We start from the raw sequence: 18,471 nt of genomic DNA, 5'->3' as shown, positions 1-18,471 counted from the left end.
TTTCTGTCTTCACAAAATATAAACACAGTTTGTACTTCATTGCAGCTGCCAAAATGATGTACTACAATGATCCTTCCACTCAAAAGAGGGCGGTGGAGTTAGCTACCGGACTTGATGAATTTCTAAACCAGAGAGGGATCCAGGTGAGATTGATTATTTACTCTAGAATCCCTTGAAGTTCGTAGGAGGAGAGTATGTTGTAACAAAGTGTAATTCATTTCAAGCTTACTACTTCTAGTGATCAAGCTAAACTGGAAAAGAGTATCACAAAGAAGTATAAATAGAACTAATTTGAATATTTAATTCTTCAGTTTTAAGTGTGTTCTGAGATTTTTAAGCCTTGGAAAATAGCTGGGTAATTTTAAATCCAGACACTTTGAACAGAATGGCCAGTTGTAATCAAATGTGAATCTGGTCCATAGAACCACAGAACCATACAGCACAAAACAGGCCCTTCGGCCCACCATGTTGTGCCGTCCATCAAACCACCCTCACACTACCTAACCCTTTCCTCCTGCATATCCCCCCATCCCACACTCCTCCATATGCCTATCCAACAAGCTCTTGAACCTGTTCAATGTATCTGCCTCCACCATCACCCAGGCAGTGCATTCCATGCACCAACCACTCTCTGGGTGAAAAACCTCCACCTGACATCTCCCCTGAACCTCCCACCCATAACCTTAAAGCCATGACCTCTCGTCTTGAGCATTGGTGCCCTAGGAAGGAGGCGCTGACTGTCTACTCTATCTGTTCCTCTCAGTATTTTATATACCTCTATCATGTCTCCTCTCATCCTCCTCCTTTCCAGTGAATAAAGCCCTAGCACCTTAAGCCTCTCCTCATATTCAATACTCTCTAATCCAGGCAGCATCCTGGTAAATCTCCTCTGCACCCTCTCCAACGCCTCCACATCCTTTCTATAATGAGGCGACCAGAACTGAACACAGTACTCTAAGTGTGGCCTAACTAGAGTTTTGTGAAGCTGCATCATCACCTCGTGGCTCTTAAACTCAATCCCGCGACTTATGAAAGCCAACATCCCATTGGCCGCCTTAACTGCTCTTTCCACCTGTGAGGCAACTTTCAATGAACTGTGAATATGAACCCCCAGATCCCTCTGCTCCTCCACACTGCCAAGTACCTTGCCATTCACCCAGTACTCTGCCCTGGAGTTTGTCCTTCCAAAGTGTACCACCTCACACTTCTCCAGATTGAACTCCATCTGCCACTCGTCAGCCCAGCTCTGCATCCTATCAATATCCCTCTGTAAGCTCCGACAGCCCTCCACACTATCCACAACACCGCCTATCTTAGTGTCGTCTGCAAACTTACTAACCCAGCCCTCCACCCCCTCATCTAAGTCATGTATAAATATCACAAAAAGTAGAGGTCCCAGAACCGATCCCTGCGGGACACCACTAGTCACTGCCTTCCAATCCGAGGGCACTCCTTCCACCACAACCCTCTGCTTTCTACATGCAAGCCAATTCCTAATCCACACAGCCAAGCTTCCTTGGATCCCTTGGCCTCTGACATTTGATTGTAGTCCACTTGATATTATGGTTGAATGGTCTTTGACCTGAAATGTTAACTCTTCTCTCTCCACAAACAGACATTTTTGCATCTTTGCTAGCCACAGGTGATGAATGAAGAATAGCCAATGTTGTTCCTTTATCAAGAAGGGTAGCAGGGATAGGCCAGATAGCTGCAGGCCAGTGAGTTGTCTTTCACTGGTAGGGAACCTGTTGGCAAAATAATTCTAAGGGCAGGATTTTATCTTCATTTGGAAAGGGAGGATTTGATTAGGGATAGTCGGCATGGCTTTGTGGGAAATCCTGATCTCAAATTTGACTGAATTTTTTGAGGAGGGGCATATAGAAGTTGTTTTCTACATGTACTTGAGTAAGGCCTTTAACAAGGTCCCACATGGTAGGCTGGGCCAGAAGTTTAGAGCCCATGAGATCCAGGGCAGACTGGCAAAGTGGATCCAAAATTGACTTGGTAAAAGAAGGGAGAGGGTGGTGGAGGGCTGCTTTTGTGATTGGAAATCTGTGATTAATGGTGCACCACAAGGATCAGTGATGGGACCCTTGACGTTTGTCATCTCTAACAGTTTGGATTTAAATGTACAAGGTATGATGGGTAAGTTTGCAGATAGGAAAATTGGTAGTGCTATAGGTGGTTAGGTGTTTTGCTTAGGGCTACGATATAGATCAGTTGAAAGTTGAACAGGCCAGTGGCAAATGAAATTAAATTCTGATATACGTGTTGCATTTTGGGAAGGCATCGAGGATAGGACATGTGCAGATAGGGTCCTAGGGAGTGTTGATGAACAAAGGTACCTTGGGATACAAGTACATAAATCCTGAAAGTGGCAGCACATGTAGGTAAAGTGGTGAAGGTGGTTTATGGGATGCTTGCCTTCATTAGCTGTAGCATGGAATATAAGAGCTTGGAACATCATGTTGCAGGTTTATAATACATTGATTAGGCCACGCATGGCATATTGTGTGCAGTTCTGGTCACTGCACTGTAGAAAGGATGTGATTGCGTTGAGAGGGTTACAGAGGAGATTTACCTAGGATGTTGCCTCAATTGGAGCATTACAGTTATAAGGAAAGACTTCATAGGTTGTTTTGCTTCCTTTGAGCAGAGGAGGCTGAGGGGCAACCTATAGAATTATGAGGGGGGTAGATAGTAAAAGCCATTCTCCTGTGATGGGAATGTGTAAGACAAGAGGACATGGGTTTAAGGTGAGAAGTAGGAGACTTAGAGGATCTGAGGAATATTTTCACACAGGGTGGTTGAGTCTGGAATTCACTGCCTGAAGAGGTGGTGGAGGCAGATACTTTGACATTTAAGAAGTATCTAGTCAAGTACTTGAATCACCAAGGCTTTAAAGGCTACAGGACTAACGTGGGTAAATGGGATTAGTGTCGATAGATACAATGGGTGGCATGCATGTGGTGAGCTGAAGTTGTATGATACTGTAACCCTCAATGCTGACCACCTGCTGAATATTTCCAGCATCTTCTGTTTTTAAACCACATTGTGCCATATGGTTTCTTAAGGCAATATTTGTACTGCAAATATCCTTAAAGGAGAGAATACTTGCTAAAGTGGAAAAATACACTCACTCACTTGAGTCAAGTGATGCATGGTTGAGCATAGCCTAGAAATAGTTGCACTAGTTCAGTGGGTGATTGAAAGTTTATTTTGGTTTGTGAATAGAAATTATTTAATGGTTCAATGCTTTCATTGATTAGAGTTACTGGGCTTGTGCTAAGTTAGTTGAGGTCACTAATTAAATCCAACCACTGAAACTCCTTAGTTAGTCAGTCATTGGCATGACAAGGCTCAAATTTTTCTGGGGTGCTAGCTAACATGAAAAGAATTTGCCGCCTCTTCCTACTCAAAATCAATAATAAGGATGCCATAGCCAACATCTGACTCAGGCAGACCCTGCATTAGATGATATCTACTGTAATATCCTTAACACCCTGGTATTCACTAATGGGGAATAAAATAATTTATTCTCTCATTTAATGAGCAGGTTTGCTGCCAAAATAAATTCATCAGCTGTTAACTACAGTCTTGGTTCGATAAAAGTAACCCTAGCCTTCAATCTAAACTCGCATGATAGATACCACTGCTATAGATCTATGGACACTCTGCATAATATATAATCAAGGTAATTGCACTTCTTATTTTGACAAGTCTGACCTTTATTTCTTTCTCTTCAGATTTGTGTGAAAGTGCTGGAAGCTGTGCGGGATGGTAGCCTGGGAGTATGTAAAGAAACAGCTGAAGCCTACAGAGCACAGTGCCACAAGATTTTTCCCTATGCTCTAGCATTCATGCCTCCTGGATATGAAGATGATGTAAAGATCACAGTAAATGGGGATAGTGCTACCGAACCAGAAGAACTGACCAATGAGATCTGAATGAAGATGGTGACTGAAGTGAACACATTTTTGTCGCACACCTCCGATGTCAGCTTCCCACTCTCGTCGACAGGATCTGTAAATATGTGTCAGGGTTTCATAAATGCCTACAGATCATAGACTTTCAGAATTGGAGGTCTTTATTTTTATCCTGCTGACTTCAAAAAAAAATTATCTGAAATTTTGGAGGTGACTTCTGTACTATGTGTTTCTGAAGCCCATGTAAGTGAGAAGGTGACATCAAATAAATGCACTCAACACCCTTCTTGCAATTGGCTTCCCGGGTTTTTAATGTAATTTCTAAAGAATTTTGAGAGCTGTTTTAAAAAGTTGGGTGTGACACAAAAATGTAGTCTAACAAATACTGTCTTGAGATTGCCATGGTCAGCAGTATGCTGCCCTAGCACTGGATCCTCTAAGCACAAACTTTGTCAGGGCGGCAGTGTCTGACAGAATATGAACGGAAACTACATGCAGACCACAGGAAATACCTTATGTAAATTGTGATGTACAGATTAATGTACCCAGTTAAACAAAAAAGTGTTAAAAGAGGGATAGGTATTTGGAATTGAAGACTGAATGGGAAGAAGCAAAATTAGAGTGTGTACTGACCATTTCTAAATTCCTTGGGATTTTCTAACAAAAAAAACCATAAATTTAGTATGTCTGTAGATCACCTGCTGCACTACAGAACAGTTCTGAGTCTGCATTTCCATTTTGCTGCTTACAGCGACCTAAAGTGGCAAATTTCAGCAGTCAGCGAATAGATACTGCTTCACTTTTAAATCCTAAAACTTTGATTGCAGTAGGAAGTGTTTGGTAAATTAACTTGTTTCATGTTCTAATTTAGTTGACAAGTCTTGGACTCAGTACTGTTTTGTTAATGCAGATGCAGATCGTCATCAGTAACTACCTGACAGATTATGTAGAAAATTATACATTGATCATTTGGATACCAGTTTTTCCCTCTCTGTAATGTCAATTATAGTTCTTGAAGCCCAATATTTCTAAGGATACTTCTTGCTCTGCAGTTTTACTCATGCCCCAGACTTTGTATGTTTTTAAAAGGGGCCCACAATTTTTGGAAAATGAAATTGCTTTATTTCTGCAGTTACAATTAATTCCCGTGGTTCTGAAATGCAAAAGGTACCAAATATACAATGCAATAAACTTTTTTTTGGAAAATTGTTCTAACTGGGGTATTTATTAATATGGTTTTATTTTGCAGATTTCATTTTCCAGGAGGTTTATTTAAAAATGTGCCCCAGCAATTGATTCAAAGCACTGTCTGTTACTTATGAAGAAAATGTGATTTACTCCCTGTTTATTTGATTATAATTGTATACAGCTTGTTTGTAATTGGTCTGTCCTAATCCTAGCTGGTTATCCAAGAAACATGCATTTCAGCGCAGTTGCATCTTTAGTTGTGAATTCTGATGTTACTGATTTGACATTTGGCTACAGAAACCAAGTAAAAAGACTGCACAATGTTCCATTTTAATGTTGCAGGACTTTTGTGTTTTTTTCTAATCACTCGAAGCAGTTAAAGCTGGAAGCTGAGGGTATACTGTACATCTATCCAAATAATGCAGCTGTGGGTCTGTCAAGAGAAAACTTCCTAGGTTGGTATGAATGATGGACTTGCTCACAGTTCACAAGCTCGGATTACCAGTGGGTTTACGTCAGTATGATCTCTTTGAACCTGAACTCTTGTTAGAATTTGGTTTGATCACTGAGGTTTTTAGTGTTCATGTCTTAAACCATTTCAGCACTGAGCCTTGTGTAGGGTTTTATTTTTCATTGTCTTTGAGATCCATCCAACACACAGGGTACTGATACAGCATATGAAATGTAAATTTTACATTTGTTTCTGTGGTTAGTTCCATTTTAACCACACTGGTTGTATTCAGCATCTAATAAACTGGTAGTGTTTGTGTCATTTTTGTCATAAGTCTTAATGCTAGAATCCATTCTTTGTGTATTTAACTGCATTCACTTTGCCGCAAATGGGGAGCCATTAGTTTGAAAAGTTAGATTGTTTTTGCTTTTTGTGGAAGATGAATAACCTTTACCTGTATTTTCATTATACAGCTGGGTGCATGCAAGCATTTTTCTGTAGTGGGAAGACCCTCATTTGCACAACTTATGAACAGGTCAAGTAATTGACATTGGAAAATGTTAAGTTGTTTTATTTAGTCCAGTGGGTTGATTATACTGCAATTGTAATTAGTAGAAGGGAGCACAAATTTTGGTTTTTCTGTTGCCCAATCAAAGAAAAGTCCAGAGTACTGTGCTGTCCACACACTGGGGAGACACTGTGTCCCTTAGTAGGAGACACTATCAAGTAGTTGCAGAGGGACAGGACGGGGGGGGGGGGGGGGGGGGGTGCGGTGGCTGGTGGGAAGAAACAATTTTTGCTTGCATTAAGATATTTCTGAGTCATTAATATTATTGTTGAAAATCTGTATGTTTATTTTCTAATTAAACCATCTTGCAGTTGACAGTGTTAAGCTAAATTCATTACAATTCCACAATGTAAACATCTTTCTGTAAAGTTGTAAAAGCAAAACAATTACCTGCTACAATAGTAATGCGCGGTGGCTTTTTTTAAAAAAGCTTAATCTGAACCAGCTGCTAAGCACAGTCTAAACCTTCCATTTGAAAGTCACGGAGCGAATGCAGGAATGATGAGTGGAAAGTAGTGAAATGTTAGGTGACTGCATTGAGTGCATTGCTTCTTAATATGTTGAAAACTAGTCCTCAAAGATTTTCTGCCCTACTTAGCCTTAAATAAAAATGCCTTGTAACATTTCCGAGGAGCAGATGAAAGTGCTTTTCAAAAGAATTATGAGACTTGATTTGATAATTAGTAACTTTGAGAATAAAAAGAAACACATGGGTTATTTTGGGGGAAAAAACAATCTTGGAAGGATAATACACAAATTAAGGCTATAACTATGCTTAAGCCGATGGGGCGTTTTGAATACTTCTGTAGGTTTCTATAATCAGAAACTGGTGCATAGGCCAGTTTATTAAAAGTTCATATGAATTTTCTGCGCAAACAATCATCATAAAATTTAGTTCTGTAAGAATATTCACTAGACATTCATTTAAGTGATTTTTTTTCCAAATATAACTAAGGAATACATAAGCTTCCAACACAATGCAACAGATTAAGATAATTATTTATATAAATGTATAAGGCCCTTACAATATACTTGTGAATACAAGATGTATAACAGTCCCAGGCTCATTTTTCTGGTAGATGGTGCCTTTCTCCTTCAGAATCATACAATACTTCTGCCTTTTATATCCATAATTCAGGGTGGTGAGGAAAGAAACTTGAGCAGCTAGTCTATAAATCCAATTGGTCTGAAATTGTTGTGTTGGAATTGAACAAAATACAGCTGTAATGTACACCAAATGATTTTTGTCTCTTCAAATACTGTTAAATGTGCTGTGTATTTCAGGCATTTTTCTGTTTTTATTCCTAATTAGAATTTTGCTAGCTGCTGGTCATGGTGCAAGCACTTTGATTTTAAAAACAAAACTAAGAACAAACAGTATGCTGTAGATAGTGTTGTTTACCCTAATGCATTGTAAAACTGAAAAGCAGATGCTGGACATGAAATAAAAACAGAAAATGCAGGTGAGGCAGCACTGGGTGGAGAGAAACCAAGGCAACATTCACTCTGCATTTATTGAAAAGCAGATTTTTCAACATTCTAGGTTCAAAAACTGGTCAATTTACTTCTATATTTAAGAGTGAATAGAATGGACCCATCAAAAATGAGATGTGATTTCATTTCATTCTTGGAGGACTTGATAGAGTAGATGCTGAGGTGGTAACCCCTGGCTGATGGGAGCCTAGAAGTCTTGTCTCGAGTTATGGCTTCAGTGGTAAAGCCCAAGCCTAGTAGTCCTTGAGGTGGTGGCAAACCTTTAGATTGAGAAGTAAAGGATTTTGCACTGTGGCAACAAAAGTTCAATACATTTCCAAGTCGGGACAGTGTACTACTTCAAAACAGATTTCACCAGGTGATCCAAAGTGCTTGTTACCATTGACCTCTGGTAGATGGCATATATTTGGTAGATGCTGCCCAGAAATTCTTAGTGAATTGCTGTAGTGCAGATTGAAGGTGGTACATAGTGCAAGGCTATCACAGTGGCTGCAATTCAGTAGGTGTTGAATTCTGTAGCAGTGGAAATTGGTTAGAGCCTCAATAAATAAGTGTGCAAACTTCAGAGTTAGGCTTGCTTGCTTTTACAAGGAATATAAAGATAATATTGCCCCACTAAATGTGTTAGTCATGTGGTTTGTGGCCACTTACTTTTAGATGCAAACTTTGCTGAAATTAGGTGTTTTTTTGCAATGTTATGACTATGTTCAATGCAGTTAATGGTTGGCACTTAAAAATGCATGTTCTAAGTTCAAATATGTAGTGAGGAATTCTGGAAAATCTCGCTTCTGTACAATTTCAAAGAATATTTCGGAAGCCACTGCCAGTTGCCAGTTGGAGCTGAGGAAAGATGGTAATCAATTACTACTAAACATAGCAATGCTCATGTTGTATTCAATCAATAACAAATTGAATTTTAATAGTTTGTTCCCTGAATTTATTTAGGGTGGACAACTCGTGTTTTATGTCAACACAGCTCTTACAAAGTAAAGCATTGGGGCTAAAAAGCCATCTCCATTTGGCTAATGTAACAATTGCAAAACCCCTACTTACCCAAATAAGACTAACTTCCGCTGACACTAAAACATCTCATTTGTCTTTTTCATGGAAAAGATGTGTGCACTTAATAAATATTGTTACTGACCTGTGCAATGATGATAAAGGTATATTCTCTGATCCTTTGAATTTTAGCTGAGGTTCTGGGAAGAAGCATTGTGGCAGGAATATGAAAAGATGGCATAAAGAACATTGAAAATTTATTTTAAAAAAACTGCAGCTGCTGGAAATCTGAAATAAAACAATAGTGAAGGAACTCAGCAGGCCAGGCAGCAGCTGTGGAAACAGAAACAACCAATATTTCGGGTCTGCAACCCTTCATCAGGACCAAAGCTGAAGGGTTTTGCAGACCCTAAACATTGACTGTTTCTCTTTCCACAGATGCTGCCTGACTCGTGCTTTGCCAGAATTTTGTATTTTTATTTAACACAAATCTTAATTTTGTAGTATCAATTTAGATGGTCTTTTTGGGGTTTGAGTGAATAACTGGTGAGAACATGACCCTATGAATGGTGTTGATAGTAACTAACTTGTTGCAGCCAATTACATGGTGTGTGAATGAGTTATTAGTGAAGTGTTTTACAAACATTTCTTTAAAACAAAATCAAACATTGATAGCATCCTGAAGCATGACTGCCCAACAAAATTAAACCAGAAAAGCACAGGAGGTAAAAGGCATAGGAAGGTTAGGATAAAGGGTTGTCTCCTAATGGGAGTGGAAGTGCAACTATGCTCCATGTTACTGCTCACAATAACTATTAAAGATGAGACTGCTTTATTGGCACTTTTACCAAGGATACTTGTTCATAATTTCCACTTGAAGTTGGTCACTGAACTACCATTGCCTTGCTGCTTTAATTTTGAAATGTGCTGTAGATGCAAAGACATTCAGTACATGACAAGGGTAAACATCAAGTTGATGCAGCACATTGCTTTAGGTTGTCTCAGTCAAGATCACTTTGTATAGTTCTGTATAAGTATTTAAAGTCCATCAGCATCCTTTGAATCCCAGTCAGTTCCCTGAGCAAACTGCCAGTTTCAGTAATGTATTTTTCTTCCGAACATTCCACATGTAGCTCATTTGCAGTAATCAAATCACACCCAGTAAAATTAGCAGTTTTAAGGGGAAAAGATACAAGTTAGAAGTGGGAGTTGCTGTATGGCCCTGCAAGCCCGTTCTGCCATTTAATAAGATCATGGCTGATCTTGCTGTAACCAAAACTCCACATTTCTGTCTATCTCCTGTAACCTTTCACCTTATCAACTAAGTCTCTTAAACCTAATCAAACTCTTAAACTCCTCCTCAAAGGGTGGTGGAATCAATGATCCTCACTTAAAAAAAACTGCCTCATCTCTACTATAAATGAATGACTCCTTCTGAACAGTAACCCATAGTTCTAGATTCTCCCACAAGAGGAAATGTTATCTCCACAGCCACTCAGTCAGGTCCTGCTCACTCTCCAAAACTCCAATGGAAAGAACCCATCCTGTCCAACCCTTCCTCAATACTTCCTGCCCATTCCAGCTATTAGTTTAGTAACCCATTTCTGAACTGCTTCCCCCCCCCCCCCAACATTAACATCCTTGTATGAGGGTACCAGTACTCTACAGTTCTCCAGATGTTTGCTATCCCAAATAGTTGTTCAGCTGAGATCTCAAAGTAGAAAGGAATGCAAATCTACACTGCCATTTGTTGGAAGTCTAGTTTGATGTTTATTCTGTTGGATATGAACTCTTTGCTGATTTTACCTGTCAGTGCAGTGATGCAAAACATCCTGTAACTCTGTTTCTATTTCCTTTCCAAGAGTTTGGACAAGGTTTCTGGTGACAATTCTGTTATCATCCTCCAATTTTACTCCATGCCGAATCCATTGCCAAACCTGTAAGACAAGGTTACTAGAAATATTAAAACATTTTATAGTATCATGTGATATATAGCTTCTCATCTTGCATGAAACACCAAGTCTTTCTCTAACCCAATCTTACCATGTAATTGAAAAGAACTGAATTAGCTGCCTTTTAGTCAACCTTAGCTTTTCACAGCAAGTTACACTGATTTCTTTTTCACTGGCAAAGACACTGAACTAATGTAAACTTTGCAGTGTTGTTTCAGTGTGATACCATAATTTAAAAATTTTCCTGTAACACTGTTTCATTCTGACTTAGTACTGTTTTTCACCTTTTCTGATTTTCATACACTTAGGGCATCAGTTATCTTTCACAATGTCGACAGCAGAGAAAACAATATCTTCATTTTAATCAATTTGTAAATATCTAATTTTATATATTTACAATCTTTGTATAGCTTTGCACCTATTTTTCTTCTCTTGTAACTTGAGGGACAGAAAATGGAAGGTGATGTACTGATTTGGAAGTGGGATTGTCAGAAAATTCCTGCAATGTAAGTAGTTGAGGTGGATGGTGGATCAGAAGCAAGGGGTCTGTGATAGGACAAGAGAGATCCCCCACCCCACCCCCAGGCAGTGAGTGGAGGATGGCACAGTGCACAGCTTTCAGAGAGGAATGTGATTGCATGAGGTGTTCCATGCATTGTGCTTGTCCTTTTGTTTACAAAATGATGCATTCTCTGTGTAACTGTTGAAATCTAAGTATATTTGACACTTATAAAATTATAATTAAATTATATTGGGACATGAGTATTTACCAATCTCACTGTATCCAGTGTGTTGCCTTCAATGAGTTGTGTACACTACACCAAGTTGCCTTTCAACAGCAATGCTGCTCAGTCCCTCTCCATTTTAACAAATATATTGCTTTTATGTTACATGTACCAAGGTGGGTGACTTCACATTTTTCCACATCATATTCCATTGCCATGTTCTCAACTGCTTACTCAGCTTGTTCACATCACCTCCCAAGCTCTTGACATCCTCCCTGTACTCATCATCCGACCTAGTTCGGTAAACATAAGCGACATAGTAGCAGATTCTCTTCCACCCTTCAGTAAAGGATAATGTTAATCTTTTTTGAAAACAAAACATCAGAAAACCCATTTGAGAAAAATCTAATTCACTAAGACCCCTGCCAAAGCCAATACTTCGACTAATTGAAAGACCCTGTTGATTCAATTAAATTTTAGGGCTCAACCAGTATTTCTTAATGGTTTGTTATAATTTGGAATACTTGTGCCTTTGATGTAAAAACAAACAGTTCAAATGGAAACTTTGACCTTAACATGTAGACAGGGCTGTACTTTTTTTTAAATTCCAGCTTGGACCACTGATACTTACTGTACCAATCAGCCAGGCAGCATAGGAGAAGCACAATAGCCACCTGGAAGCTTAATTTAGTGTCCCCACTAATTCTTTGCCTCACTGCACGAGTTACCAGGTGGCTGGTAGCTCTAACCTGGTAGTTAGAGCTACCAGGCCACCTCTGACAGATTTTAAAGTTAGCTGGTGCTGAGTTAATACACACAGCTTCACTGCAACATTCTACAAGGTGATGTGGACTGCTGAGGTTAAATTACTCTTCCTTCTGGTTCTATGTTTTGTTTTTAACTGGTGTGCTTAGAACAGAACTGTGAGAAGAATGGTTCAGCATTTTAATTTGAAGACCAGCATCAAGTTAGGGCTGTGCCCCAATCTAAACTGTGAAGAAAACAGGGTAGTAAAGTTAGATGATTATGCAATAATAGAATCAAAAGTTGTCGGGGAGTAGGTTCAGAGAGAAAAAAAATCAAACCTCCCTGATGTGGTGTCCAACAAAGGAAATTGGGAATCTGTGGTATGGAGTACAAACCAAGTGTGTTAATGTAATAAAATCAAATGAAAGTATAATTGCTTCATTTTAGTAGCATACTCTTTTTCTTGTGGATATTAGGAAACAGTGCAGGCCAATATACTGAAGAAAATACACTTTGTATTTATCACAACCTCAAGTCAGATCTAGAAGTGGATGTTCCACCTCAACAGCTGGTTGGTTGTTTTAGGTCAAATCACTGCACCATTCATCAGCAGGAGTAGCAGCAAGATAAACAATTTGTTCCCAATATTGTTGCTTTAGAACATAGAATAGTCCAGCACTGGACAGGCCATTTGGCCCACTATGTTGTGCTGATCTTGATGCCAATTTATACTAAATGTCCTCCTGTTTATCATGCATATCCCTCCATTGCTTTCATATTCATGTGTCTATCTAAAAACCTCAAACTCCGCCAAACTGCCTGATTCCACTACCGCCCCTGGTTGTAGTAGCTGCTACTCCAGGCATCTACCACTCTCTGCATTAAAACAAAACTTGCCCCTCACGTTGCTTTTAAACTCTTTCTCCACCCCCACCACCCCTAACCTTAAAAGCATATCCTCTGGTGTTTCACATTTCTACCCTGGGGAACAGATTCTGTTTACACTATCAATGGTTCTTGTAATTTAAAAACTTCTATCAGGTCTCCCTTCAGCCTCCGACACTCTCAGGAGAATATCCCAAGTTTGTCCAAACTGTCCTTGTAGCTCATATCCAGGCAACATCCTGGTAAACCTCTTCTGCATCTTTTCCACAATCTCCACATCTTTCCTATAATGGGGTGACCAGAACTGCACACAATACTCCAAGTGTGGTCTGACTAAAGTTTTATGTAGCCACAGCATGATTTCCTTCCTCTCATACTCAACACCTGTACCAATGAAAGCAAGCATTCCAGACGCCTTCTTTACCATCATATCCACGTGTGTAGCCACTTTTAGTGAACTATGGACCTGAATCCCAAGATCACTCTATCTCAATGCTATTATGGGGCCCAACATTAACTGTATACTTTCTCCATTCATTTGACCTCCCAAAGTACAACACCTTGCACTTTCCTGGATTAAACTCCATCTGCCACTTCTCTGCCCATATCTGTAACTGATCTATATCCTGCTGTATTCTTTCATAGCCCTTTACACTGTCCACAACTCCACAATTTTGGTGTCAATTGCAAACTTGCTAATCCACCCATCTACATTTTCATCCAACCCATTGATATATATCACAAACAGAGGTCCCAGCACCGATCCTTGCAGAACACCACTGGTCGCTGACCTCCAGCCAGAATTAACAACCTTCCACCCCTACTCTGTCTTCTATGGGCAAACCAGTTCTGAATCCAAACTTGCAATTCACTTTGGATCACATGCACCTTTATCTTCTGAATCAACCTACCATGACGGACCTTGTCAAATGCCTTACTAAAGTCCACGTAGACACTGTCTACTGCCTTACCTTCATCAAACGCCTTTGTCACCTCCTCAACAAACTCAACCAAGTTTGTAAGACATGACCTGCCCTGCACAAAGCCATGCTGATTGTCCCCAAACAGGCCATGTCTGTCCAAATGTGCATAAATCCTATTCCTCAGTATCTTCTCCAAAAGTTTCCCTACCACTGACGTGAGGCTCACTGGATTCTCCTTACCTGGATTATCCCTACTTCCCTTCTTGAACAAAGGCACAACGTTTCCTACTCTCCAGTCCTCTGTGTCCTCACTAGCAACAGGCGAGGTCCCTAAGATCCTTGTCAAAGCCCCAGCAATCTTCTCACTTGCTTCTTTCAATATTCTGGGATATGCCATCAGGCCCTGGGGACTTATCCACCTTAATGCTTTTCAGAAGACCCAGCACTACCTCCTCCTTAATCTCAAAATGTCCCGACACATTAGCATACCCCACTCTGTTTTCACTATTCTCCAAATCCTTCTCCTTGGTAAATACCAACACAAAGTACTCATTTAGTAACGTAACCACGTGCTCTGACTCCAAGCACAAATTCCCTCCTTTATCACTGAGTTGATCCACCCTCTCCTTAGTTATCCCCTTTTTCTTAATTCAAGTATAAAATGATTTGGGATTATCCTTGACCCTGCTCACCAAGGACTCATGGCCTCTTTTGTCCTTCCTAATCCTCTGCTTGAGCACTTTCCTGCTATCTTTATATTCCACAAGGGCCCAATCTGATTTTAGCTTCCTAAACCTTACACGTGCTTCCTTTTTCTTCCTGATTAAGTTTAGGGCCTCTTGGGTCATCCAAGGTTCCCTTACCTTACCATCCTTATCCTTGCCAGAACACGCCAATCCTGAACTCTGACTAACTGGTCTTTAAATAACGTCCACGTCTGATGTGGACTTGTCCAACAGCAGCTGCTCCCAATCAATGCTCCTTAGCTCCTGTCTTATCATGCCGTAATAATGAGTTGTGGTCGCTATTCCCATAATGTTCACCTACTATCAGGTCTGTCACCTGGCCTGGCTCATTTCTCAGAACAAGCTCCAGCATGTTCTCTCCTCTAGTTGAACCCTCCACATACTGTTTCAAGAACCCCTCTTGGCTGCACTGAAGAAATTTTGCCCCATCTAAGCTTTTTGTATTAAGGAAGTTCCAATCAATACTGGGGAAGTTAAAGTCCCCCACTATGACAGCCCTGTTGTTTCTGCACCTTTCCATAATCTGTCTACATTATCTGTTCCTCTACCTCTCGGTGGCTATTGGTACAATCCCATCAGCATAATTGCACCTATCCTATTTCTGAGCTCCACCCAAATTGCCTCTGTGGCAAATTGCTTCATCACAGAAATAGAGGTGCTTGAATTCTGAGCGTGACAGAAATCAAACTTCAAGTGAAGCAGTAATGGCAAAGTGGAGCTTCAGCAATGACTAGTAGTGGACACTGGAGAGCGGGTCCATCCAGGAGCAGTAAACAACCTTTCCGTGGGTTTGGGTCTTTGCTATGAGAAGCCATCAGAACTGGATGGACCAAAGGAAGAATTGCCATGTTACCTATTTCTGGTGTGCTAAAACATTATTGCATTTCAATGCAAATACCAAATCAGGCACCCCTCAAAAATATAGAGAAATTGTTGTGAAGGGACATTTGCAGAAGTGTTATGGGGTTTACATCCAGAAAGAAGCTGCGTGGTTCACAATGGGATCAGGTTCAACTATCAGTAGCCATTGTTGAGGGGGCATCAACCGTTAGGGTACATTCCAGGGGCATCCATTGCAAGAGACTGCTGGCTTGGGGCATGGACCAATTAGATGATCGGAGGGCAGGGCAGAGGGGAAAATAGTTGATGAACATAGGTCAGGATCATTGGGGGGTGTAATTGGGTGTTAGAGAAGCCTCTGGCATGAGGAGCCCAGCAAACGTAGTTCAGAGGGCTGGGATCAGGGGCCAAAGGTGATGTCTGAAGCAGGAGTGGTGAGGCAATGGGAAGGTGCTGTAGCTGCCACATTCTTCTGGAATGATTGCGTATGACCTCCAATGAAAGTTGATTCCGATCTCTTGATTCTTCTCCACTGCTTATTCTTCTGTTATAATGTTTAACGTGGCAACCTCTGAGGGAGGGGACCACTACAAGAGGCTGAGAAATACAAACAAAGTTGCACTGTGAAATGAAAGCTCTGCTATCTGCTACTTTCTCTTGGAGTTCTCCTGTATACAGGGGATTGATAAGGATTGATTTGGAAACACCAGAGAAAAGAGACTGCTTCTGCACACAAGTATCACACCACATTGATAAACTCCAATTTTTGCAAGCTGAGTGAAGTACGATTCTTTGACTGCTGTAATTTTATCAGTTGTACCCCATGGTTTGCCTTAAAATGGCCAATTGATTAAATGGCTTTAAATGAACCTCAGTTGGAACTTCTTGATGATTTTTCATTCCTGATTGTGTGGACGTCATTGGCTTGAAATAACAGCCCCTGCTCACCCATGCCAATCTGATCAATATGTTATAATGTAACTTACTCTTAGCTGCATTGACCACAAATCTGATTTGTCATCATCATTGTTGACTAGTGCTTCAAAGAGTTCAAAATGTTTAGCATTGTTTAGACCTCAGAGGGGAGGTGATTGGAGCAAAGTATATTTTGTTGCAGAGGTCATAGCTGTTTAAGCAAGTAGCCATGCTTTACGAAATTAAGAAACTACATAACAAGCCTTTTAACTTAAGAGTTCAAGAAATTGAAATCACTGCTGTGGACCTGCATGGGCTGATGTGAAGGAACTTTAAGTGCCATTGGGGCCCTTCCAGCTGTTCACCGATGTAGTCCAGCAGAGTTAAGAATTGGAGTTTGAGAGGGACACTCAGTTTTGATTGGGAACCATGATCTGCATGAGGAACTGTGATTTAGTAAGCTATCTATGAAAATGGCTCCCCAGAAAGGATTCCATTACAGGCCATGCAGATAATGCTTCTCTCCTCTGTTAAACTGCAAGGAGAGGCTGTTGGTTTTCAGATGGGGGGATCCCTGATATTCTTCTTCAACTTTCTGCTCCCAATGTTGCCACAGGTCTTCAGGGGCTGCCTTAGATCCTTCAGTCTCTGGGTATGAATACTACCGGATCTTCCTCCTGTATCCTTGGTTGGTTAAAGTGGTGCAGTATACAGCACACACTGATGATGCCTCAGTCGGCACAGACTGCAGGGCATCCTTGGATTGTTGTAGACAAACAGAATATTATTTTTCAGAAGATTATGATGTTTACTGCTCCAAATATGGTACTTGCCTAGTTCTCAATGTATCAGCTGTAGTTGAGTCCAAACCAATCAAGGAACTAGAAGATAAACCCTTATCTCCTGAGATCCAATCCCCAGGGACAAGCTGCCTGCTGAAAATGTCCAGCAGTATAGATTTCTTGAGGGTGAATGGGACTCGATACTGCAGGGAAACATGATATTGAACATCAAAAATTTCTTTTCACGATCAATGATCAGCTGTATGTTGATGGAGTGGAAATCCTCTCCGCTGAGGAAATGGTCCTAGCTACTAATGGGAGGCTTTACTGACTTGCACTTTAGGGAAGCCAACAGTATTGACAAATCTCCAAGATGTCAACTTCTCCTTGTTTGAAATCAATGCATCTGCCTGAATTCCTCTGGAACGAGAGAGTCTGGGCGTCGCGATCTGTGGTGAACACCACATGAGGGGAGATAATCTGCTGGAGGAACTCAACGGGTCAAGCAGCATCTGTGGGGGCAAAAGGAATGGCTGAAGATCACCCACAGGCTGTAACATGTGTAGGACAAGGGGGAGCACTGTCTCAAATCCAGAACTCAGGGGCTAAGGACCCAATAATAATGAATAAGCCATTTGTGGATGAAATGAGGAGAAATTTCTCCACTCAGGTGAATCGTTGGAATTCTCTACCACAGAGCACTGTGGAAACTCAGTCACTGGGTTCATTCAACACACGGATCAATAGATTTCCCTATATTAGAGGGATCAAGGAATCAAGGGCAGGAAAGAGGGTATTGAGATACAAGATCAGCCATGGTCTTGTTAGCACTGGAGCAGGTTTGAGGGCCAAATGGCTACTTCTGCTCCTCCTTCTAGCATCATTCTCTTACATTATGTCTGTGATGAATGCCTTCGGAAACCCAAGCCTGAGAATGCGCTATTCATCAGAGAGGTTGGGGTATACACTGGTGTCTCTACATTAGCCTAGAAATTGGATTGTAGAATGCTATTTTTCCTTCTTTAGTCACTGTGTGTTTAAGACTCAATTGTATCCAAAACAGACAGTATTAGCAGTCATTTTCAAGTGAGGTTATAACAATTGTAAAATTGGACTGGGGACTTCCAGTTATAATCCACGACCACTGTGGAATAGTCTCACTAGAATGAGGAGAAGACAATGTTAACTTGCTTTTCCCACTATTTGAAGAGACAAATAATCAGGAGACCTGACCGCAGACTGCTCAAACCACCTTCTGAAGTCCAGACTGATAGAGTGGGTTTTTTCCCCCCTATTTTTGTCTGCCAAGTTAGTCACTCAATTGTTGACT

General features: G+C 40.7%; 2 protein-coding genes across 2 annotated transcripts in view; one reads left to right on the top strand and one right to left on the bottom strand.

Annotated features, from left to right (window-relative positions):
* naa15a (N-alpha-acetyltransferase 15, NatA auxiliary subunit a) overlaps positions 1-5,905 on the top strand; it is a 54,926-nt gene extending 49,021 nt beyond the window's left edge. The window contains exons 19-20 of the mRNA XM_052032244.1: positions 46-143; positions 3,747-5,905. Of these exons, the coding sequence (XP_051888204.1) occupies positions 46-143; positions 3,747-3,947 (299 nt within the window). The 3' untranslated portion in view covers positions 3,948-5,905. The remainder of the gene's footprint in view (positions 1-45; positions 144-3,746) is intronic.
* Positions 5,906-6,341: 436 nt separating this feature from the next.
* The window catches only part of ugl (ureidoglycolate lyase), a 47,825-nt gene continuing 35,695 nt past the window's right edge, over positions 6,342-18,471 (bottom strand). Inside the window, exons 15-16 of the mRNA XM_052032257.1 lie at positions 10,433-10,563; positions 6,342-8,467 (exon numbers count right to left, since the gene is read on the bottom strand). Of these exons, the coding sequence (XP_051888217.1) occupies positions 8,344-8,467; positions 10,433-10,563 (255 nt within the window). The 3' untranslated portion in view covers positions 6,342-8,343. The remainder of the gene's footprint in view (positions 8,468-10,432; positions 10,564-18,471) is intronic.

The sequence above is a fragment of the Pristis pectinata genome, chromosome 2, assembly GCF_009764475.1.
Source record: "Pristis pectinata isolate sPriPec2 chromosome 2, sPriPec2.1.pri, whole genome shotgun sequence".
Taxonomy (NCBI): Eukaryota; Metazoa; Chordata; class Chondrichthyes; order Rhinopristiformes; family Pristidae; genus Pristis; species Pristis pectinata.
The sequence above is the reverse complement of the archived record's forward strand: the minus strand, read 5'-3'. Positions and strand labels throughout refer to the sequence as shown.